At 40.0% G+C, this 26,422-nt stretch overlaps 1 protein-coding gene across 6 annotated transcripts in view; it reads right to left on the reverse strand.

Moving 5' to 3' along the window:
• LOC109422787 (troponin C, isoallergen Bla g 6.0101) overlaps positions 1 to 18,231 on the reverse strand; it is a 57,124-nt gene extending 38,893 nt beyond the window's left edge. For 2 of the 6 annotated variants that reach the window (XM_062853014.1, XM_062853012.1), the window contains exons 1-2: positions 17,312 to 18,229; positions 7,006 to 7,030 (exon numbers count right to left, since the gene is read on the reverse strand). In XM_062853014.1, the coding sequence (XP_062708998.1) occupies positions 7,006 to 7,030; positions 17,312 to 17,323 (37 nt within the window). In that variant the 5' untranslated portion in view covers positions 17,324 to 18,229. Of the gene's footprint in view, positions 1 to 7,005; positions 7,031 to 17,311 lie in introns of all 6 variants that reach the window. The other 4 variants (XM_029878807.2, XM_029878808.2, XM_062853013.1 and 1 more) reach the window with 4 other exon arrangements.
• Between the last annotated feature and the right edge of the window lie 8,191 nt (positions 18,232 to 26,422).

Genomic DNA, 26,422 nt, shown 5'->3' on the forward strand with positions numbered 1-26,422 from the left:
AAGCCGCACAACAGTTGCGGTGGCAATCAAGTATAGACATCACACTACTATCACATCCATACCACAAAGAAGAACGGCGTTAGTGTTCTCATCGTGTATTGGTTTGCAACCTTACTCAAGTGAAGATTCAAATCCTTACACAACTTTCTGAATGAAATTTGTTCTAGCCTGGATGTCTTTTGTCTGTGCCCATACCGCATTCCACCCAATAACTGGAACTGGGTAGCGGATAAGGCCAAGCTAGCGATGATCTGTACGACCGATCATTTTCCGGTCCAAGAAAAAAAAATCCACGTCACACAATAACGGTGATCAACGGGGTGTACTACTGCAGTTTTTATGCCCCTCCCAGGTGGCCGATAGACCAGTTCTCGTCTATGCTGGATTCGCTATCAAGCGCACTAGTGGGATTGAGTCCCGTGGTCATCGGTGGAGACTTCAACGCCTAGGCAATTGAGTGGGGTAGCCGCTCGACTAGCGCGAGAGGCTGGGCTCTACTCGAAGCTATGGCTAGACTGAACGTGGATGTCGCGAACGTTGGCGATAAAAAAAACCTACAGTCTGAATGATGCAGAGTCCATAATTGATGTGACCTTCTGGAACCCAGGTCTAAATCCTAGCTCGTACCAGAGGGTCGACGATGGATACACGTACAGTGACCATCCGGTGATTCGATACAGGGTGGATCGACCGTTTTGGAGTTCCTCGTGGAGCCTCGTAGCCGTGCGGTTAGGGTCACCAAGCTTATAATCGCACCATGCTATGGGGTAAGGGTTCGATTCCCGCTTCGGGCGATGAAACTTTTCGTGAGAATAGTTTCTTCCCCGTTTCCACTGGTGCATGCTGCGTTGTCCGTTGTCTAATGTTATGTTTAAAAACAGTCTGTACAGCCGAAAGCTGAAGACGTTGTCCGTGTCTAAAAAAAAAATCCGTAGAAGTTCTTCCAGGGACTTTGTGCTGAGTCACTCCTCAGATTTCTTCCAGAGATTTTCCCGGTATTGTTCTCATCTGTCTGTAGTTGGAAGACCAGCGCGAGAATGATATTTTTTATTCTGATCTGGATCTTTGGATCTTTATTGGTATCATTTCTTCAAAAAGGGCTACCAGTTTTCTGAATGCAAGATCCAAAAACCATTCCAATACAAGTTTTTACAGTCAATAGCTCACAAACTAACAAGATATTTTCGTGCAATCTCTTTCAGAGTTAATCGCAAGATTTCCATATGAGCTTCTCCCAGGATTTTTTTTATTATCTTTATTAACGAGATTTTCAGGCCAGGGCTGGTTCATCTCGGCACTTCTCCCAGGATATCGTTTATAGGTACTCGCGCGATTTCTCCAAAACGGTGCAAAACGGTGAGTCGATAAGGAGAGCGCCCAACATAGCTCTGGTCCTCACAAGTTCCTAACTCATGCTTCTACGAATCAAGCGATGACAATAATCGCCTGGTAAGGGTTGTGTGCTTAGTTGGTAGTGCAGCCTGGGCACTGTTGTCCTTCTGACTTCAGCTAGATTGAGGAGGTACGACCCGAACGTCTGTTACCAAGAAGGTGCAACTCAAACAGCGTCTGTTCTGGCATCCAGCAGCTGAGTGAACAACGCTGCATCACGCCCAGCTAGATCCAAGGTGGTTGCCCCATAAGCATGGTCATCCCAGTGATGGTTGGGACGTTAAACAGAACTGGCGCGATGGCCATCCGGCGAGACAGGAGTGTTATAAGTGAAATAAGGACTACGATTGGAAACTTGGAACAGGGAATTGCAAGTCACTACCCAACAAACATTTTTGTTGTACAAGAGTGGTATAAAAAAACTCCTAAGCAAACTTTAGCTTAAGAAGCAACAGTTCAGCTAGTCTTGTTTCTTGGGTAGGTTTCGCAGGATGTGACAGGATAATTTACGACGAACTACATCCCCGCAACCCAAGCTGTGGCACCACCAATGAACTGGGAATAGGATGTATAGTGTTGGGCAAGATGCGACAACGTGTGATCGGGTGGCAGCCGATCAACGCAAGGATGTGCATGTTAAGAGTTAAGGGCCGTTTCTTCAACTACAGCATCATCAACGTCCACTGCCCACACGAAGGGGAACCTGATGACGAGAAAGAAGCGTTCTACGCGCAGTTAGAGCAAACATAAGATGGTTGCTCGCCGCGTGACGTGAACGTCGTTGTCGGCGACATGAACGCGCAGGTAGGAAGGGAGAAAATGTACTAACCGGTAATCGGGCGTAACAGCCTGCATGCCGTATCGAATGATAACGGCCAGCGATGCGTAAACTTTGCAGCCTCCCGTGGTATGGTAGTCCGAAACACCTTCTTCCCCTGCAAAGATATCCACACCTGGAGATCACCAGACTATCAAACCGAAAACCAAATCGACCACGTTCTAATCGACGGTAAATTCTTCTCGGATATAATCAATGTCCGCACATACCGCAGTGCGAATATTCGGATTCGGATCACTACATAGTCGCTGTATGCATGCGCTCAAAACTTTCGACAGTTATCACCACGCGTCAAAGTCGAACGCCGCGGCTCAACATCGAGCAGCTGCGTAACGTAGAAGTGGCTCAAGACTACGCGCAGCAGTTAGCAAAGGACCTACCAACGGAAGAGCAGCTTGGCGCAGCTACACTTGAAGATGGCTGGAAGGACATCCAATCCGCCATAGGTAGTACCTCGGCTACAATGAGTACGTGCGTAGGACGAAAGATTTCCAGCCTTAACCTCCAAGAGGTTGAAGAGGAGGTTGGCCGGTGGAAAAACAACAAAGCCGCTGGAGCAGATCAACTACCAAGCGAGTTACTTACATACGGTGGAGAAGCACTAGTGTGAGCACTATACTGGGTCATTACCTAGATTTGGGAGGAGGATATATCACCGAAAGAGTGGATGGAAGGTATCGTGTGTCCCATCTACGAAAAGGGCGATAAGTTGGATTGCGGGAACTACCACGCGATCACACTACTGAGCGCTGCATACAAGGTAATCTCTCAAATTTTATGCCGCCGTCTATCACCGATTACAAGAGAGTTTGTGGGGCAACATCCCCGAGCAGAGGAGAATAGCAAATTGATAACAACAGAATCACATAGCCTGTTTTTATATCATAATTTGTTATTGTTAACTTATCAAAATATATCTTTTTAATAACATGTTTTGTTGGGCAATCTTATTTTGTTATATTCAAGTTTTTAGGATACATCCACAAGATAACATTTCAATAATATATTTTGTTGTAGAACATGTTTAGTTATTATTCTGCTACAGAGAATGTACAAATATGTGATGAAGAATACACAACAGTAACAAGTTCACAAATTTCCTGTTATTAAGTTGTAATTGATCTAACAAAACATGTTATTGAATTAATATTCTAGGAACATTTTTTTGTTGTGATTTTTGTTATTTTGCCGCTTATGACAGACAAGTTTATAACATAATATGTTATGCTAATAACATAAAAATTACTGATTCCATTATACAGTTATTAGGCCAAAATAACATATTTTATTATGCTGTTGTTATTTTCTTCTGCTCGGGTCAGGCTGGATTTATGGGTGAACGCACTAGAACGGACTAGATGTTCGCCATCCGCCAGGTGTTGCAGAAATGCCGTGAATACAACATGCCCACACATCACTTGTTCATCGATTTCAAATCGGCGTATGATACAATCGATCGAGAACAATTATGGCAGATTATGCACGAATACGGATTCCCGGTTAAACTGATACGATTAATCAAGGCGACGATGGGTCGAGTGATGTGCGTAGTTCGATTATCAGGGACACTCTTGAGTCCCTTCGAATCTCGCAGAGGGTTACGGCAAGTTGATGGTCTTTCGTGCTTGCTGTTCAACATTGCGTTAGAAGGTGTAATTAGGAGAGAGGGGATAAACATGAGTGGGACGATTTTCACGAAGTCCGTTCAGCTGCTTGGTTCCGCTGATGGTATTGATAGCTCGTAAATTTGAGACGATGATGGAAACGTACATCCGACTAAACAGAGAAGCCAGACGAATCGGGTTAGTAATTATTGTGTCGAAGACAAAGTACATGAATGCAAAGGGCTCCAGGGAGGAATCACCGCGCCCGCCACCCCGAATTTATATCGACACTGATGAAATCGAGGCGGTTGAAGAATTCGTGTACTAGGGCTCACTGGTGACCGCCGACAACGACACCAGCAGAGAAATTCAGAGGCGCATTGTGGCAGGAAATCGTGCTTACTTTAGACTCCGCAGAATGCTACGATCGAATAAAGTTCGCCGTTACACGAAGTTAACTATCTACAAAACGCTTATTAAACCGGTAGTCCTCTATGGGCACGAAACATGGACCCTTCGTGCAGAGGACCAACGCGCCCTTGGAGTTTTCGAACGGAAGGTGTTGCGTATCATCTACGGCGGAGTACAGATGGAAGACTGGACTTGGAGAAGGCGAATGAACCACGAGCTGCATCAGCTGCTGAGAGAATCAACCATCGTCCAAACCGCGAAAATCGGAAGGCTACGGTGGGCGGGTCACGTCATCAGGATGTCGGATAACAACGCGACTAAAATGGTTCTCGAGAGTCATCCGACCGGCACAAGAAGACGTGGAGCGCAGCGAGCTAGGTGGGTCGATCTGCGGACCCTACGCAGAGTGCGGAACTGGAGACAAACAGCCATGGACCAAGTGGAATGGACACGGCTACTATGTTCAGCAGAGGCCACCCCGGCCTTAGCCTGATCGGTAAGGTAAGCGATTTCTCCAGAGAGGATCTCTGAAAGCGATTCCGAGAAAAAGTTTTTAAAAAATCCCGGGAGGAGCTCCTGTAGAAATCCAGACAGAAATTCTTGAAGAAGCTCTATGAAAAAATCGCGGCATGAATTCAAAGAAGAACTTTCTCTGAAAGGAACTGTGAATAAACTTTTAAGACTGATTGCGGTAGGGTTAAAATTAGCATCTCAGAAAAATCTAGGAATAATCCTAAACAATTGAAAGGGAAAGTTTTGGAAAGCATTTTGGAAAATGTTTAATGGAAATCCAACTTTTTGGAAAAAGTTTCTCTTTATTTTTCTAGTATACTAGTGGACAGTTTAACCAGTTTTATATCGATTTCGTCAATTTTTATTCAACTTTACATTGTAAGCTATACATAGCAGTTTTCCAATTTCCGTAAAATTTCTAAGAATTCATTGTAATCTCATCATTAATATAGGCTCAAGGTACCAGTTATGGCTATAGTACCTCGAATTCGCTATAGTTGATTTTCAACATTTAAAGATACAAATCAACAAGAAAAAAATCGTGAACAACAGATCACGATCACAGAAGATGATAGCAATCATTCAAACTTCACAATTTGCTCAAATTATGGTAGAAATAAATAATTTTCCTTATCTTTTCGGCCTCCTTGCACCCTATTTCGCCATAGTGCACCAGTTATGGCAAATCCCATAAGGAATGCATGTAAATAGTGCGAAGTGGAACCCAAATTAACAAATGTGTCCATAACTGGTACAGGGTTCCTATCATTGGCACACGCCGTAATAAATGCTAAAAGTAGTTTTGGCTCCGTTTTTATATTTTTCCTGTAAAGTATGAACACTAATCAACCATTTGACATATCGATGACATTTGTCGGTCTTCTTGTTATTTTTGTGGACATAGTTTTTCTTAGGTGGTGCGATAACTGGTACAGGCACCCTACCACTACTTTTATATATTTTAACACTTCACACGACATAGGAGATTTGTCAAAAAAAAATATAAAACTGTATAGATTAGTCATTGCTTGCACGGTAAAAATTATTTTCGATCAGCCATGCATCGACTTAAATGAAGGTTTCAGTGTAGTAGCAGCCGCTAGGATCAACGACTCCAAATTTGTAGAAAATTCTTTTTTATATAGATTGCTCTGCATTTGATTCATATGAACATGTTCCACGACTTGCATTTTTTTTACTAAAAATGTAGGTAACTCATAATTACTAACTTTTATTCATCCGACACATCTCGAGTGAACAACGTCATATAAATGTCATCTGGTTTTGAAATATTCGTTCAGAATACTGATTATCGCTAAAATGTTAAATAATGTTGTTTCATCCCAATGAAGCATGTTATACCGATTTCCGCAAACTCCCTCTTCGACTACGCACAATGTCCAGCATAACCCCGCATACCGATTCCAACACACACTGAACCCAACCCAGACTGCCGGGGATAATGATGAATGGTCATGTCCGACATGGGGATGAGTCACGCTCCGTTTTGCCAGAACCCTAGAGATGCGGTGATGGGGCGGAAAGTAGTAAGCGCACCATAGAATAACGAACTTTCTAAGGTCACTTCACTATGGGCAACAGCGGCAGCCAGCGGCGGTGAATCCCGCGGGAGAAAAATCGTTTCCGTGCTGGGGAGGCCGCCGGCCGAAACAGCATTTAAATTGCTATTCGTTTTTCACACCACACCGCACTGAACTGAACCAAGCCGACGACGACGACGACCACGCCACGGTCCGCTCGGTCATCGTTGGCACATTCCACGTTTCCAAATTTCCTCACTCGCGGCGCGCACATTATGGCAGCACACACACACACCGCCAATGGCAGCAGATCAAGGCACTTTATCATAAGCGGATTCACTTCTTGTTTGGAGGGAATTTTATTCGATCTTTTTTGCGTGTTATTTTTATAGATTTTCACTGGGATTTATTTTCTTTGCGCTTTTTCTTCTTCCTCATGGTAGCTTCTTCGGGCGCGAGTTCGGGATTTTGGAATGGAATTTTCTCGAGCGACAACGGTTCCTCGGTGGAAAGATTTTTCATTTTGTTCTTTTTCACTTGAATTCATTCCAAGTAATTTATTTGTCACTGAATGCACTTCGTTTTCGGCACCTCACCTCCACTGGGATTTTTTTTCAAGGGTTCTGGCACGGGAACGAGATGGGAGCGTTTACTATGTTGCGAAAATGTGTTCGTTGAACCGTTTTGAGAGGGAATGTTAATGTACCTTTCAGCTGGTCTTTGCTCAATTCCTGTGGATAGAGGAGAATATGAAATATAATTAGAGAAGTATTTATGGGGTTTTGAGTTATGAGAAACAGTATTTTTTTTCGTAAGTGTGTATACATTTTTCCGTAGCAGATTCATAACTTTTCATTTTAAACAAAACAGCATTGTACCTGTTCATTGAACACAATGCAGTAAACCCAAGCCATTGTCTTTAGAACGCCTTAGATTAAATGTCGAGTCCTCGAGTCTAACGGTGTTTTCAGTTGTACAATTTTGAAAAAAATCTATACAAAGTCTGGGAATATCCTAAGAAAAATTCCTGGACATATTTTGAAATAAGTTTCGGGAATAATCCTTGAATCAGGATTATTAAGGAATCCGAATCCCTGAAGAAATATCTGAGGGATCTCTGGGTGAATAACAGGAAACTTCTAGAAAAACAAAAGGAAGAATAATCCTTGTAGGAAAGCTGGAGAGCATTCCTGATAAATTTCTGAGAGAACCGTTTAAGAAATCTCAGATAGCTATGCAGTTATTCGTAATATAATTCCTGAAGGAGTTTTAAAAGTAATATATAGAGGGATCCTTAGAACATAAAAGAAGAGTCCTAGGAAGAATCCATTGAATGCAGGAATGCTGAGAGAATGATAGAGAGTATTGGGAAGAGTCCCATGGAATCCCAATAGGAATCAATGAAAGAACTTGAAAAAAAAAATCCCTTGTGGATTTCCCAGAGGAATCTTTGAATAATCTGAAGAAAAATCCTTAATATAATCTCAGGTGGAATCACGGCAAGGATATGAGAGGAAGTACCTGAACGAATCCTAGGAAAAATCCGTAAAGTACATTCCACAATTCAATAGGGAATCTCTGGAGGGATTTGTACAGTGTATCTATGGGAAGGAACGGTATATAGCATAAAGATATTCGGCATAAGTTCGTTTGGGATAAGGTAAGTTGACATAAATATATTTGCCATAATGATCATTTGAAGTAATGAACACTTAGCATAATCGAAATGCACACTCTTTTAATATGTCCAGTGTCCATTACAGTCAGGTCTTTTTTTTACGCGGTTTTCATACAAAAACAAATTTCATCGTCTTATTTTTGCATGATTCGTCGAGAAATAATGAGACTTTTTTTACGCGGTTTTTTGAATTTTGAACTGAGTTTTATTTTTACGCGGTACGTATCCCCCGCGTAAAAAAAACCTGACTGTATGTCAAATAATCGTTTTGCCAAATGTGTTATGCTAAGTGATCTTATGCCAAACGATCATATGTCAAATAACCTTATGTCAAATGACGCAGATCCCAAATGGGGAAATCCAGAAGGAATCACAGAAAGGATCCTTGATTATTTTTGGAAGATATATATAAAATAATATTTTGAAAAGCATCCGGGATGAAATCATGCAAGAATACCTACAGTGTCGGACAAAACAATAAGACCACCAGCCATTTTTCATACAAAATGACCAAGTTTGACGATGTGATGCTCGGTTTCTGGTGAACCGATTTGGCTGAATTTTTGACAGTCGCCATGGAGTTGCGTGAATTTTGATTTGTATTTAATTAATTTAGTTCTGTTCACTACATCAAAAGTTACAGATATGCGAAACGACAAAATAAACGGACTACTTTCAGATTGCCATTATCAAAGGATATATATCTGTATCTGATACTTGATGATTGATAAACAAGTACTAAATTTAAGGATGCCATTTAAACATGGGGATATTATTATTGAATTGACCACAAAAAACTATCATAAAAAACTGATGTTGGAATTTTGTCGCACCGTATATCTGTAACTTTTGATGTAGTGAACAGAATTCAATTAGTTTAATACAAATCAGAATTCCCGTCATTTCATGTCAGCTGTCAAAATTTCAGCCAAATCGGTTTACTAGAAACCGAGTACCATATCATCAAACTTGGTCATTGTGTATGAAATAGGACCGGTGGTCTTATTGTTTTGTCCGACACTGTATATCAATTTCAAAACGAATGTAGAAAAAAAAAACCGTCCACTAAGGTAGAGACAAATTCTTGACGTAATTCAGAGATTTTTTTCCCTACGAAAATGCTGGGCCTATACCTATACCTACAATCGCTAAAGAAATCCCAAGAGAAATCCATGAAAAAAATACCGAGAGGAGCCCTTTAAAAGAGGGAGGAATCTCTTAAGTAAAATCTTGAAAGAGTTTCAAGATAATTAACAAAAATAATCTCTGGATAAGTCCGACTGGAATCCTAGAAGGAATCTATAGTAAAATCCAGAGAAAAATCCCTCAAAAACACACGACACATCTGAAAGACAGCCAGATATAGCCGAAACGGAGAACGCGAAGAAATTGAGCTAACATTCTGATTGTCTGAAATATTCGCTGAAAGGTATTTCTAAAGAAATCCATTGCAGATTTTCCGATACAATCTCCGGACGAATATTTGAAAGAATCCATGAATGAATTTCTGAGGATGTCCAAAGAATGTTTTCTAGAGGAGTACTACGAGAAATTTATTGAATAATTTATATGAATTTTATAAAAGTTCAGAAAATTTCAAAATAAATTCACGGAGGAATTTTTGTACAAGATTTTCATACAGATTCCCTAGAGATTTTTCTAAGCAACCTAACCCAAGGAAGATTATCTGAATGTAATCGCTCTAGGATTTTGGAATTTCTAAACGTATCAAGTTTTGGTAGCAATCCATGTTTTTTTTTCGAAAAAGGTTCTTGAAAAAATCGGTTGGAATCACTTGAGGAATTTTTGAAATAATTCCGAGTGAAATTTCTAAAGAAAGTTGAAAGAATTTTTGGAAGAATTTCCGAAGAAGAAACAAGAGGATCTTCCAAAGAAGTCCATGTAATGATTTAATAAAAATCAACCTCTGACAGATTTTTTGAGAAATTTCTGAGGAATCGTAGAAGAATTACTGGGATATCTGCAGTAACTTTCGGAGAAATTTCCATAGGAGCCCTTAAAATACTCTGAAGAAATTATTGGAGAAATTAGTGAAGAGGATTTTTAAATAACCCATGACTGGTTTTCTGAAATATTTACTTGAGAATTTTCCAAAGAAGTTCCTGGATAATTTTCTGAAAATATCCTGTTGTCAGATAGTTCGAAAAAACTCGTAGAGCCAGTTGGAACGCCGGGTCCACCTTCTTCCTATTCCTGACGGGAAGAAATGAACACACCTGAAGGAAGTCTCAACATACTACCTTTTCCATCTAGTCACTACAATTTCCTATTGCGGGACTTATGGCAATACTTGATATGATTCAAAAAGTCTTCCGGTAGCAGTGTTTTTGTTTTTTCTTTATATTTTACAGTCCTTTTTTTGCTCCCAGCTTTATGAATTCTAGACCAGGGATGCCATATATTCAAATGTATCTGTATTATACAGATTTTAGGCTATCCGTATAGATTTCGTTTTATTTGGAATACAGATTTTTGAGCCAGAGGGACTACCCAGACAACCAGAAATCGTATTAGATGTTGCATAAGATGATAAAGTGGAGGCCATATGCGTGTATGCCTCCATTTAGGCGCTTGTAAAATGTACGTATATCGCCTCCGCTTTAACATATTATTCAACATCTTATACGATGACTGGTTGACTGAGTATTTTAGTTTTGAATGGGATACAGATTTTTCACCCAAGTTTCATATAAGATACAATCTCTTGAAAAGTGCGATACATATTTTTCAAAAAAAAAAATAAAAAAACATCTGGCATGCCTGCTCTAGACTACCATTTGATAATGGAACAACAACCATTGCGAATTCCTGCTACTCCAGCGTATTTCCCAAGTTTGAATAAAAAAATGGGGTACGCCTAGGAGAGATACCCCAAGTAACAATTTCTTTGCCTTCTGCTCTTAGACATTATTTATTAAGGTTTTGCCATGGATTTGGTAAAGCCTTTTAGGTTTAATAAAGCAGTTTATGTTGTAAACAGCTTTAACAACACAAGCAACTTTAAAACAGTTAGTAGATATCTAGAAGTCCTACGAATAAAACCAATTTGCTTGCTTTTTTTTGACAAGCTATAAAGTCATTGTAATCGAACTGTTAAGTATGCATTAAAACTTTATCTTGAAACTTCTTCCGAAGCCGTATGCACGTCTGAAATTATCGGTCTCAAAACCTGATGAATTGCATAAAAGCACAATGAAGTAATCTTAAACCTTTTCGGAATTTCCAGTGGAAGCATTAAAACTGACTTTAGGAAGTTACTGCAATACTATCTTCTCTTGAACAATAAATTTGATACGCTATACAAACGAAAGATAATCAATAAGGCACAATTTGGGGTCATTATAAATGAAACATATGTGATTGAAAAACCTCGGTTGGGCATAATGTTCCTGGCCAGGTGATGAAACCAGCTTCCTTCGCTGAAGTTCGATTGTTATCGGGGTTTCCGAAGCAACTGATGGGTGGATATTGCATCTTTTGTTCCAAGTCTGGCACCACAGTTGTGCATAAATAATGACTCCATCGCACCCAGCAGCAGTAGGCGGGAGATCAAATAATACAAATTACTTATTCACCAAGCACTCGAACAACTTTAAAGCACGAAACATCACGAAAATACCAAAGTTTTCGGTTTGTTTACATTTTTACGGCTGTCGGTCAAGCGGAGTGTTCTTAAGAGAATTCAGTCTGAACCCACACTTCCCTAAAACTTAACATTGTTTGTGTAGCGCACATAATTATGCATTAAGAATAAGTAGGTGTTTGCTAGTCATTGCATCGTAATCATAAAGAGCAAGAACTCTAGAACATGTTACTTTTATATTAATTGATAGGGATAATGGAAATTCGCGGCAAAATTTCTTGAATTTCGCGGACTAACGTTGAGAATTTCACGACTCCAGATTGTTGAAGAAAACCAGAAAAAAACACCAATTTTGAATGCGAAATGAATAATTTACTTAGTTTTTGTGAGGCGCAATCATAAACTCACAGAAAAAGTTATGCATTTGCTGAAAAATCAGCAAAGAAACAGGTGTACAAGAATGAGAACACACATTTGCAAAGAGTTACACTCACTTGCTATTTTCTCAGCTCAAAAGCGTGCAATCAAGAAACGATGTATGGACGACTTTTGCCTTGTGATTTGGTCTAAAAGTTTGCCGAATAGAGTAGGGGTCGCACACGCATACCAAAGTCGTGAGGGAGCTGCGAAGGCATCTCTCCACGAGGTGAATGTAAATTACACTCACCTCGTGGAGAGTCGCTTTCACAGCTCTGTTACGACTTTGGTTTGCTTGTGCGACACCTACTTTATTCGACAAACCTTTAGATCACATCAAATGGTAAAAGTCACATACATCGTTTCTTGATTGCATGCTTCTGAGCTGAGAAAATATCAAGTGAATACAACTCTTTGCAAGTGAGTGCTCCCATCCTTGCAGGTGTAAAATTGTTCAAGACTTGCCAGACTTGGAATCGTTAAATACTTAACACTGGTAAGAGTTATCAGCTTATTTGTGTTTTAAAGTTTAAAATTGGTGGAATTTTGAAGTTATTTTCTAAATTTTGTCAGATTTTGTGGCATTACGCGGGATTTCTTAAATTTCGAGAGCATTGTCCAATTTCGCGAATCTCGCGGCTTCCGCGAAATCGCGAATTTCCATTGTCCCTACTAATTGATATTAAACACACTTAAACGAAACCAAGAGAATTTAACTTGACGGCATCCATATTTTTCATTACGATGATCAATTCCAGCTTCCAAATGTGAGCACCATGTTGATTTTGGATGGCAAATTGAATTCATGGTTTTGCAAGAGTAATTAAAATTGTTATTTTTGTATATGTCAAAAACTTCTAAATGACGTGGCGCACACCTTTTTTAGAAACAGTTCATTGTACACGGTCAGTTTTTTTTGGCATGGATTTTTTCTTTGCCACAGCAACAGGCGTTCTCCCCGTGAAAATTTGGAAATAAATATTATGGACATGTATGACCGACATTATTTTCGTTCTTGCATTAATAATAATTTGCAATTTACATACTGCCAATTTATGTGATGATTCTATTTTCGGATTCAGTTTAACTCTTTGGTTTCAATCGTTCGTTTAGAATGTTGTACGAACTCCAAAACTGCCGTAATTCTGCAAAGTGACGTTTTATGGCACAAATGTCCCAAATGGAGGATAACGTGCCTCTGGAGCCGGCCTCCTGTAGGGTGGGCCCTTTTGGGTTTTAAAGGGTTTTATTACGGGTTTATTAGAGCTGTAAAGTTTTCTAAGCTTTAAAATATAGTTTTAACTGTTTGATCGTAGCAACAGCTTGTAAGCAACGAGAAAACTAAAATTGTTACTTGGGATAGTAGAAGCTGAGGCGTGACCAAGGGCGTGACACATGTTGGTCTAGATTTGATCCTATCGGGGCAGTTGAAGCATTGCGTCGAGGGCCAAAGTAGGTGTACTGCGAACTGCACCTGAGATGGCTATGCAAGCAGTGCGTTGATTTTTGTTGAGCTTAGCCCTTGCAGCAGCAGAAGCAGCAGCCTTATTAGTTTTGTGTCACCAGACAAGGGAAGCGTGTGTAGTCCTGGGACAAACAAATGGTTTAATTTGTATACATGATAATACTTGGTTAGAGGCTGCATCTTTTACCAAGGGTCTTTATACAAACCCAAAGTGTATTAAGACCATTCTGCACAACTGATTGGTGATGAGAGCTCCAATTCAAGTTTGCCTCTAGTATGATAACCAGATATTTTACTTTATTTAATTAAGCTAAATGTATTTAGTTCTAGAAAAGGAGTTTCAGTTTGATCTTTCTCCTTATAGTGAAAGCAATAATGGTATTTTTTGTGGGATTTAAGTCCCTTTGACACCAGGAAAGAGTGTAATTCTTTCCACTCTAACACGTTCGAATCTACCTCGTACAATAATGACAACGTCATCAGCATATCCAACTACTTCGAACCTCTTTTTTTTTCAAGCTCTGTAGAAGGTCATCCACAACCAGTAACCACAACAAAGGAGAAAACACTCTTCCTTGTGGACACCTCTCTTGTTACTTTCACAGTAAAAGCTGCTTCACGTACATACATCTAAGATCGTTAGTTCATCGATTACATTGTTGACAAACACACATGATCGAAGGGATTTCGCTTTTTCATGTTTACTGAAAGTAGCTTAAACCGGATTCAGAAGGTAAACTAAATTACAATTTCCCTTGCAAAAATAAAATTTTTAAACTACAATCAAGACACGAATGCCACATAAGTGGTAAAGTGTCTTTAATAAATATTAATAATAATAAACTACAACCATGTGGGTTGTACCCAAGGTTATACCATTTTGCATAAATCTACAAAAACTGATCATTGTTTACAGAAGCATTAGAGTGGGTCAACGTTGTATGGAGAAACTTTAAGTTTGATTACATCTACCCGGAACACAGTTTTTTTTAATCTGTATTGGCGGCCAAGATAACTGTGCAAAATTTGGAAGCGATTGGTTGCGTCCCCGTATTCCGCATTGCGATTGAAATTTGTATGGAAGTTAGCATGAGAAAACGTTCTTTCTTGCATTTTATTCATAAGTTGAATTCTTATGTCAAATACCATGTAACTTTGCCGAAGACCGCAAAGTGATCCGATGCTTGTGAAAAAGTTATTCGCTCGATAACTTAGGCCAAAAATTGAGATTTTATTATTGAGGTTATTCCTTTACATGATAAATGTTAAGCATCACCGGGCAATCTGTACGTAACAACCTTTTTCACAAGTGTCTGATCACTTTGCGGTCTTCGGCAAAGTTTTTCGGCATATCCTAGGCTATATTTCAAAGTCATTAGTTAGATCATTTTAGTCAAAAAAAAAATTCAATTTAGGAAAATAAAGGCAAAAAAGCACGTTTTTTCATACTAAATTCCATACAAATTTCAATCGCAATGCGGAATACGGGACGCAATCAATCGCTCCCAAATTTTGCGCAGTTGTTTTGGACGCCAATAGGAATCGAAAAAGCTTTGCTCCAAAAAATCGACTTTGTAGACCCAGTCTAATAAGCATTGTTTTTTTATGCTGGCGATTGGTCTAAGCTGTTCTATTCATAGCCAGTATCCAAACTATGCAAGATTATTCTTGCCACAATCACAGTAAGTAAAAACAGCGTGGTAAAACCAGCTTGATACAGATTAAACAACGCTAGAGGCAGAAATACACAGACTAACGCTGTGTGCAAAAGCATAATGTGTAACTATACAGGTGATTATTAAAGCTTAAAATCAATATTCGCATAATCCCAACTTTATAGAAACACGAATTTGAGTTTGCTGCTTATCTCAGAGAAAAAGAAGATGAATTGCCCCATTTATACTAAACGCAGTTAGCGTGTGGTTGCAGTGTACTTACAGTATATAGTGTGGTTGCTCTGCGGTTAGAGAGTAGACGTTACAGCCTGACCAGCAGTTAATTGTTTTCAAAATAAAGTGAACGATTCAGTGCAACAATGAAACGGGTAAGTGAAAAAATGATAGAACATGGTTTTCCGACAAAACGAATAAGACTAGTTACACTGAATAGATTAAAATCAAGTGTACACGGCAGCACAGACTTCTAGGCTTTGCGGATAATATTTATATCGACAGAATTGATTAAAGTACTTTTGTTGTTACATATATGTGAAGTCATTTTTCCAAAGGGTTTTTATTTGCGTTAGTTTCGGTTAAGCTGTGGGAATACTTGAGGTAGTCTCTATAGTGGTTTAAAACAGTTCACGTAGCTTTGAAAGCATTTTTTTTTAACTTGTATGTTTTTAATCGCCTAAACTAAGCAGTGAAGTGGGGTTATCATGTTACCACAAAGTTAAAAAGTATCTTACAGCTGCGAGTATGCCTTTGTACGAGCTCTATTTCATGTTGAATCTAATAATTCGCAGATAAAGATAGAATTCGTGTTGCTTTATTGGGCCACGAGTTTTGGGCGTTGAAGAAAGCAAACCGGAAAGCAATTGGTGTTTTTGAATGTTGCTGCAAATAACACTCGGTGAAGAAGATAACGGCATCGGGTGTCGCTGCATAAATCGGGAGTTATAGCAGTAAATTTCATGTATACTGAGAGATAAGCATAGTCATTGTGAAACACGGTAGATTGCGTTGGGCTGGTTATGTTGCACGAATGCTGAAAGATCGACTGGTGTGTTGAAGAGAACCAGGAAAAGACTTAGCCCAATGGAGAAGAATTCTTCTTTCGGCGTAGATCCAACGAAACGAACAGATGCTCATCAAGTTTGGATACCAGTCCGTGAAACTGTAGATCCCTCGACCTCATCGGGGACATCGCATACTCGCGGATGTACTGCAGAACCGCGGCGTGTTTGTATTTAAGACACGATACATAAAGGTAATCAGTCCACGGGAAACTCCCGGAATTGTACCTCTAAATAGGAAGATCAATTTCTAAAAGTTCGATTTCAATCGATTAAAAATTAAACTTCTGAGATAAAGTTTACATGGAGGACATTGAATGTTCTCCAGTATTTCGCTCGGTATATCTGTTTAACATGCTCAATTGGGGTCAGCATAAAGAAAAGACGGCTATTGATATAGGGTGACTTTTGATATTTTCGGCAATTTGGTCTCTTCGTCATGAGAGTGTTTTATCGATCAAATAACAAACCTGGTCATATAATTTAGTTTGGCTGAGAAAGTTTTGAAGCTTATTTTCAGACCAACAGGATTAAGAAAAACCTCCCCATGGTGAAGAGAACAATACTGCCGAAAAGGCATTAGCTTTCCTATATAGGAACAGAATTTCAGTGTATAGGTACATTAGAATTGGCCTCTGCAGATGATGCCGCACCATTCTGGGGTAGTCAGAAATGCTAACTTTGAAGTGATTTACTCGAAAGGGGTTTCCCGCAGAAAACGGCTGACCAAACACTTTTCGATACCCTATCACGAACGATTTGATATAGTTGAACCATATTTGCTGGATTTCATTAAAAAATGATTAAATTTTAGGAGTATTTTCATGGATGACCATCCGGGTGCCCTACCAGGAAACCCTGTCCTGATTTGCAATTCGATTAAACTCATCAATAGATTTATGTTCAAGTGAATTTTGGTCTGCCACAGTTTCATCAAATTTTTAATAAATAAAATAAGCATGTGCCAATGTTTTCTGCTGGATTTTACGGATCAACATCAAACGTATTAACTAGGTCACTAATGGCTGTCATATATTCAGCAATGTTCCTAAAGCAACAAAACCAAAAACTGCAATAAATTATTCACTTTTGTTTATCGATATAATATACTAACCGTCTTTTCCATGATGAATAGGTACTTAAGCGTAGACTTTAATAATAAATATAAAGAAACAAGCAATCAATTAAAAAATCACAACTCTTAATCACTTTTCACTCGCACAACTCGTTTCGCTTCTTTCTTCTCCACTCGGGGCACGCTTGTGGACCGCAGGCGAGAAATCAATTAATCGTCAAGCCAGAAACGTTTCAGCCTTTTGTGTCACCGAACCGAATCTTCCTCAGCTGCTGTCGCCAAACCTCCGTCACCACACACCCGACACCGCGGTTGGCTCTTGGCGATCGATTCGACTTTGCAAATTACAATTGATTGCTAAAAGCGAATTTCCTCGAATGGCGACGTGCAGCACGCTGTGCCCTAGCTTTGTGCTGCCGCTGCTCCTCGTCGTCTGTGTCTGCGATCGATTGTGATGCTGTCTATTTTAATTCCACTCTGCTGCTGCGCTGCTGAATCAACATCGCCTAACTAACCGGGAGTAATCCTCATTCGGCAACGACCACTTCGATAAAGCTCGGAAAAATGTTGCACGTCGCCAAATCCAAAAGGAAATCAAACAGTAGTTTTTCACACTCGATCTGACCTTTAACAAGCAGAAAACAACGCAAAAATTCTCAGAAACTGAATTCCACCACCAACCTAGCACCTGGTCCTAGACTTTTGCGGAAAACTGACCAATGCCAGCGACGCGTGGCACCAGTTGGCGCATCACAAACACCACCTAGAACAAAAACAGTGACTAATCCCACTGGCAAAACAATACAATCGCACACGGGGATCTTCCCCAAAACCGACAACAACTCTGAATCAATCACGAAGAGCCACAGCAACGAGCCAGAGCCAGAGCGCGCGCACGATCCTGCGAGATAATCCGCGTGTGGGACCCAAAAAACGCGCGCGACACACACCACTCTACTATCTCCGGGGACGACGGACGCCGACTGCCGCCGTAGTAGGAGCGCGCGTATTGATCTGACCAACGGCAGTAGCAGCCAGCGTCCCGGAATGGCAATGGCACACCGGTGCGCAATTTTGGGATCACTGGCGCTCGCTCGTTGGCCAATCCGTTTGTCTGATCATGGCGGCGCGGAATGAAATCCTGGGCGCTTGACTCTCTGACTCTCTCTCTGGAACAGCAGAGTCGGATCGGGGTTGGTTGTGAGGTTTGTGAATTTTCATTCAGGAAGTGATCATTTCTCAGCATCCGTAAATGATGTAACTTTTTTGGCCGATTTTTGACAACTCCTCCCCCGTCGTAGCCTTTTCCCTACTGATAGATTGCTCCAGAAATTATAAGCATAACTTTTCAGCCTAGCCATTCGGAATGAATGCGAAAAAAACCTTATTTTCACACATATCCCGAGCAGAAGGGCATACCTTACAAATACCATGCGAAGAGCAATATGTGATCTAATACTTAAAATTGTTATTGCTGCGTTATTCTACGAAATATTATAAAACATCACAATAACTGTTGGAGGTATTTAAGCAGATTTTGGTATTAATGTGGTACCGTATGCGTGATAATGTTTGCACTATCGAACAAATAAGGTACCCATATCACCTGTACACACAATGTCTTGGTTTTTATTGCATGCACGTAAGCTCTAACTCATATCACAGTAGGTTGCGGATAAAGAAAGCTATCGCTGCCACCAAAAATAAGATTTGGGTGAATTATATGCGCTCAATGAGAAAAATGGCAAAGAAACACGAAATCAGCGACTTACCGGCATGGTATATCGAAAAGGAAAATTACGGTGGCCTTTATGATCCTTCGACCATAGAAAAAAAAACTTACATTATTACCAATGCCATCCAGGAGCTACGAGTAGCGCCATATAAGAAAGTCTTGAATTTGCCCGAACGCAACCTCCGTTTTTTTTCGATTTCCGAAAAACTATCGATCCGTATCAAATTCCAGAATCAATAGTTATTATAACTTTTGTTTGTGTGTCAATATCTACACCATTAGGTAATGTCAAAATAGAAAAATAAATTCAAAAATTGATAATCTTGACTTTGACACTACCACGGATGCTTTTCGACATTTGCGCGTGGACAATTCACGAGCTAGGTTGCCACTTAGGGGCTGTCCATAAACCAGGTGGTAATGAGGGGGGGGGGGAGTTCGGCCAATGACCATTTTGTATGGACGAAAAAAAAATTGTATGGACTAATGACCACGTGGGGGGGGGGGGGGGGGGGTTGAGCAGTCCCATAAAAATGACCACGTGGTTTATGGACAACCCCTTAGTCATTATGCAAGTGTTAAACTAAGAAAATCAACGCTTTTTATTCACAGCCTACTATGATATGAGTTATAGCTTAAATGCCTGCAAATAAAACCAATACATTGCACAGTGGGAAAAAACCGACCCAAAAAGGCACCTAATTATTGCGGCTGATTGCGATCTTTGAAGCCCATCTTTTCCGAATGGAAAAATGCCAAGGAATCGATTGGTGATAGTTTCATTCACCGGAATCGAGTGTAAGTGTCCATTTTGCCCCATTTTCCCCTAAAAAACACGGTTTTTCTGAATTAAATAATGGTTTCAACTGATTGCGGCTAACCAACCAACTTTTTATTGATGTAGAATTGACAGGTGCATTCTATGGAGCATACCTCGATCTGTATCTTTGACTGGAAGTGCCCATTTTGCCTCATTTTCCCCTAAAAATTCTGTTTTTCTGGATTGAAAAATAGTTTCAACTGATTGCGGCTAACCAACCATTTTTTTCTTGATGTAGAATTGGCAGGAGCATTCTATGAGACACACCTTGGTTTGTGTCATTGACTGGAAGTGCCCATTTTTCCTCATTTTCCCCTAAAATACAGTTATTCTGAATTAAAAAATAGTTTCAACTGATTGCGGCCAACCAACCAATTTTTACCTGATGTAGAATTAATCGGCACATACTTTGCGGTGCACCTCGATATATGTCATTGACTGGAAGTGCCCATTTTGCCTCATTATCCCCTAGAAATACTGTCTTTTCGGAATTAAAAATTAGTATCAACTGATTGCTGCATACCTACCATATTTTTCTTGATGTAGAATTGGCAGGAACATTTCATGAGGCACACCTCGATTCATGTCATTGACTGGAAGTGCCCATTTTGACCCATTTTCCCCTATAAATACAGTTTTCCTGGATTAAAAATAGTTTTAACTAATTGCGGCTAACCAACCAATTTTTACCTGATGTAGAATCAACCGGCGCATGCTTTGGGGCACACCTCGATCTGTGTCGTTGACTGGAAGTACCAATTTTGTCTTATTTTCCCCTAAAATACTATTTTTCTGAATTATAAAGACATGTTTCAACTGATTGCGGCTAATCAATCAATTTTTAGTTGATGTAGAATTAACCAGCACATACTTTAAGGTGCACCTCGTTCTGTGTCTTTGGGTGGTAGTGCCCATTTTGCTCCATTTTCCCCTAAACTACGGATTTTCTGCATTTTAAAATAGTTTCAATTGATTGCAGCTAATCAATATTTTTTTCCTGATGTTGAATCGACCTATGCATACTATGGGATACACCTCGCGATACACCTGCTTGGTTAACCGCAATTAGTTGGAACTAATTAGGGGAAATAGGGTGAAACGGGCAATTTCAGACTAACGCATAGCGCGAGGTGTATTCCATAATATGCATAGGTCGATTCTATTTCAGCAAAAAATATTGGTTTGTTGCAATCGATTGAAACTATTTTTAAATCCAGAAAACCTGTAGTTTAGGGGAAAATGAAGCAAAATACGCACCACCACCCAAAGACACAGAAGGAGGTGTGCCCCAAAATATGCGCCGGTTAATTCTACATCAAGCAAAAATCGATTGGTTAGCCGCAATCAGTTGAAACATGTCTTTAATTCAGAAAAATAGTATTTTTAGGGGAAAATGGGGCAAAATGGGTACTTTCAGTCAAAGACACAGATCGAGGTGCGTCCTAAAGTATGCGCCGGTTAATTCTAAATCAGATTGAAAATGGTTGGTTAGCCGCAATCAGTTAAAACTATTTTTTAATCCAGAAAAACAGTTTTTACAGGGGAAAATGGCGCAAAATGAGCACTTCCAGTCAATGACACGGGTAGAGGTGTGTCTCAATAAATGTACCTGTCAATTCTACTTCAAGAAAAAATGGTAGGTAAGCCGCAATCAGTTGATACTAATTTTTAATTCAGACAAAAACAGTATTTTTACAGGAAAATGAGGCAAAATGGGCACTTCCAGTCAATGACTTATATCGAGGTGCACCCCATAGTATGTGCTTGTTAATTCTACATCAGGTAATAATTGGTTGGTTGGCCGCAATCAGTTGAAACTATTTTTTAATTCAGAATAACTGTATTTTAGGGGAAAATGAGGAAAAATGGGCACTTCCAGTCAAAGATACAGATCGAGGTATGCTCCATAGAATGCACCTGTCAATTCTACATCAATAAAAAGTTGGTTGGTTAGCCGCAATCAGTTGAAACCAGGCCCCTGGCATGAATGAAATTTATCGTAGCCAACATCTAACTGCCTTATACTCATATTCGTGCAAATTGTAACAAGCGTGTAATCAACAAACGCAGCTTTTGTTTGATGTTGTGAGCCACACACGAAATCATATTCACAATGCGTGTTTGTTGGGTTGCTTTATTCAACTAATCGCATGCTCCTCTTACCGTACATTAATATTGAAGCGAGTTTGAAGTGTTTTGTGATCATAAGCGGTGGGAAAAATGATTCCAAAACTGATCAACAAACCAAAATAAACGTTAAACAAAAAATTGTTGATGTTTTCGCATTTGACAGTGGGCGCTATTTATTAGCGCCCAGGACATCCTGTCTACCATGATTCCAATGCATTGATATAGGCCGTGTCAGGGGCCTGGTTGAAACCATTATTTAATTCAGAAAAACCGTGTTTTTTTAGGGGAAAATGGGGCAAAATGGACACTTACACTCGATTCCGGTGAATGAAACTATCACCAATCGATTCCTTGGCATTTTTCCATTCGGAAAAGATGGGCTTCAAAGATCGCAATCAGCCGCAATAATTAGGTGCCTTTTTGGGTCGGTTTTTTCCCACTGTGCATTGTCTTCACAAGTAAAACTGGAATTTTATTTAACGATGGTGCAAACATTATCACGCATACGGTATTTGTTGGTTTAGCAGTGAAAATAACCGAAGAACAAGATTTGCTATTGCATCATGAAGTCATCGAACAAATAAAACATTTAATAACAAGACATGTTATTAGTTTGTTATTCAATAACTTTGGGATAACAAATACTGCAATTGAAATTTTAGGTATGCATTCATTATTGAAATAATAAGACATGTTATTTTCTAGGTGTTATTAATACTTAATTTTGGTTTTTGTTTTTGTTATTTTGCCTCTAACCTGGTAACCTAATGAAGGGCATATCAAGGTATGTTTTTTTATCTGTATTAACGAGATTTTTAGCCCTAGGCTAGTTCATCTCGGGACCCACGCTTTACTTCCCTTCCGAAGGAAGAACTCACATTTTGCGAGTTTGTCGGGAGTGGGATTCGATCCCAGGTCCTCGGCGTGATAGTCAAGTGTTCTAACCATCACACCAGGTCCGCTCCACAAAGGTATGGCAGTATTGAAGATACACTCCCGTTCAAAAGTTTGGGGTCACCCCCTCAAAAACATGTCATTTTTTTAGGCCCATATCTCCGCCAATTCGTGTCCGATTTCAAAACCCTAGGTTTCAAATGACGGGCTTGGTGGTCTAGTGGCTACCGCTTCTGATTCGTATGCAGAAGGTCATGGGTTCAATCCCTGGCCCGTCCTTTTCATCCCATTTTGTATCTTTCTATCCACTTTCTCTCACTCTCTCTTCTCTACATATACAACTCATGTATATTCATATGTTCATAGCCATCGCTAGAACCAGAAACGAATTGAAAAAAGTCGTTTCCCTCCCTTACAACTTCCACTCACAGCACAGTGTATATATAACGCCTATAAGTTATGCAACCAAAGCGTGCTGTGCCGCTTGACCTTATTCACCTTATTCACCACACAATCTATCACGAACACTATAAATAACCCTATCCATGGATCGCATCACCGACCCAACGGTGACTCCCAGATCTCCCATCCTTTCCGTCTAACAAATACCCCAGTCCGTGCGGGTTGTGGGACGCAGAGTGCTCTCGGTCTCTAGTAGCAACAACCAGTACACTCTAACATTCCTCTCCCTTCCCAGCTGACTATAAGGACTTGGCCGGCGCCGTTATTGATCAAATATGCATGAGCTGCTAAAATTGCACTTTGAGAATAAGTGGAATGTCCCAGCCCCTTATTCAGTTGGATCACAGTGCAAGTGGTACCAGTTCAGATCAATCACGGAGGAGCAACCATTGACATGTATAGTCAGAATTGATCGTTTGATCGTTTTGATCGATTTCAAAACCCTAGGTTTCATTCAAAAGATAATAAGTCAAAGAAACTTTGAACATGATTTAAAAGAAACTTTTTCAAAAAAAATTGTAAGTAAACTTAACCCAAAGTTGCCAAATTTTCTAAAAAATGAATATAAACTTACGGCAGTGTCGCTGGAAGTTGGGTCGACCAAATTTTAAGATGAGAGCAGTAATATGACCCATTTTCTATTAGCTTTCAACTGCTTTTTACAGAACTTAGCTAAAAAATCTAGAAAAAAAAGTTATTAAGTAAATCAATCCTTGATGTCATCGGCCAAAAGTTTGGGGTCACTTTCGTAAAACATGGAAAAGTGATTTGGTGATATCTGCGTCATCCTCTCTCCTCTTCTTGGCGTAACGTCCTCAATGGGACAAAGCCTGCTTCTCAGCTTAGTGTTCTATGAGCACTTCCACAGTTTTTAACTGAGAGCTTCCTCTGCCAATGACCATTTTGCATGTGTATATCGTGTGGCAGGCACGAAGATACTCTATGCCCAAGGAAGTCAAGGAAATTTCCTTTACGAAAAGATCCTGGACCGACCGGGAATCGAACCCGTCACCCTCAGCATGGTCATGCTGAATACCCGTGCGTTTACCGCCTCGGCTATATGGGCCCTGTATCTGCGTCATCTAGAGTTCAATTTTAAGTTTTTTTTGCTCATTTCAAAGATAATTAACTAAATTTACGTTTGATGTCTTCAACTTAACGTATTTAACGATTTTTGTATATAAAAATGTTATGTAAAGTTAGCACATTTTACCACGCTTCAAAAAATGAGGCTACTTTACGTTAAGTTTTAGTATGTAAATTTCAACAAATATGTGTGGTTCAATGTCTATGCAGTAAGTATCATTCATTTTGTTTCAAATAAGCCAAGAAGAATTAAAATTAGATGAAAGATGACAAAGATATCAACAAATCACTTTTCCATGTTTTACGATAGTGACCCCAAACTTTTGGCCGATACATCATATTGAGGGGTGACCCCAAACTTTTGGTCGATGACATCAAGGATTAATTTACTTAATAACTTTTTTTTCTAGATTTTTAAGCTAAGTTCTGTAAAAAGTAGTTGAAAGCTAATAGAAAATGGGTCATATTACCGCTCTCATCGTAAAATTTGGTCGACCCAACTTCCAGCGACACTGCCGTAAGTTTATATTCATTTTTTAGAAAATTTGGCAACTTTAAGTTAAGTTTACATACAATTTTGTTGCAAAAGTTTCTTTTAAATCATGTTCAAAGTTTCTTTGACTTATTATCTTTTCAATGAAACCTAGGGTTTTGAAATCAGACGCAAATTGGCGGAGATATGGGCCTAAAAAAATGACATGTTTTTGAGGGGGTGACCCTAAACTTTTGAACGGGAGTGTAAATACCTTGATATGTTATTCACTTGTTATTTTCTTCTGCTCGGGATTCTGGTCTAATATACAGCCATTCAATAGAAAAACGGCGATGTAGGGTGATTAGGGGCATAATGGACACCCTAAGCAAATGAGTACGTTAGGCCTGTATAACAGAGTAAAACTTAACATATTATCAGTTGACTTTTAACTTTAACTTGTTTCCTACGCCTTTCAATCATTTACAGGAGGTGTAACCCGACAGCCTTGCGAGTTTCCCGGTGACAAGTAAAAATGGCTTAAGCGCCACTCCCGAGGGAGACCACTTACCGAGATTGATGGTTGCCCGACCTTATTGAGACCCTTCAGGGTAGGGTTCAAGTTTTTCCCAAATGAATGGGCGGGAAACAAGCTGGCTGATTAGGGAAACGAAATGCCTCACGACCGAAGTCGTGCAAATAGCGAAATTGGTATGCGTGAAATTGATTTCCGCCGGCGACAAAGTAAGGCTCGCGACGGTTATCATCACGGGAAAACAAGACTCAAACACCTCGAACGAATCTTCGTTCGATTAGAGAAATGCCACTTGGTTGGATTCAGGGCCAACCTCCCCAGAAAATGACCAAAAAACTTAAAAACGACCGGAAACGTGAAATCCTTTCTACATTCACCTCTCTAGATCTCTCCCATTAAAAATAACGACTCAACGGCACTTATGCTCAAACTACCCATTTATTCGATCGCAATGAAATGAAAACCCATTCGACATCTATTTCAGTTCATTTCTATATTTACTACAATTTCACTTCTACTTCATCGACTCCAATTTATTTATCCTAGGCCTAGCTAATTCATTCCCTCTTCAAACTCTCTACTCTCTCCTATCGTCTCTTTCCTCTCTTCTTCGTGCGGTTAATCTAACGTGCGGTGCGACTGTTGGTGCTCATCCATAAAACGTGCAATTTATAGCAGCCGACTACTTTCGCATAAGCGGGCGAACGGTAGGGCGCGGGAAAAAAAGATCGGTGGGCCACGCTAGCGGGTAGACCAAACTAGGGGCGAAAATCACCATGCGCATGGGAACAAAAAGATCGAGTACTCACGGTTTGACTTTACTTTCGTGGAGGCATCGGCGGTCGCTTGTTGCTACTGCGGCGGGTCACGTGGTTGACACGCGGTGACTCCTGCTCCTTCTGCTACGGGATCCTGCAGTGGCCGTGCTCCACGGCGCCTCACACGGGGTTCGTGGTCTTCCGACGGGATACAGCCGTCGACTCGCTGGTCGTCACCAGCGGTGGCGTCGAGGTAGC

Source organism: Aedes albopictus, chromosome 2 (genome assembly GCF_035046485.1).
Source record: "Aedes albopictus strain Foshan chromosome 2, AalbF5, whole genome shotgun sequence".
NCBI lineage: Eukaryota > Metazoa > Arthropoda > Insecta > Diptera > Culicidae > Aedes > Aedes albopictus.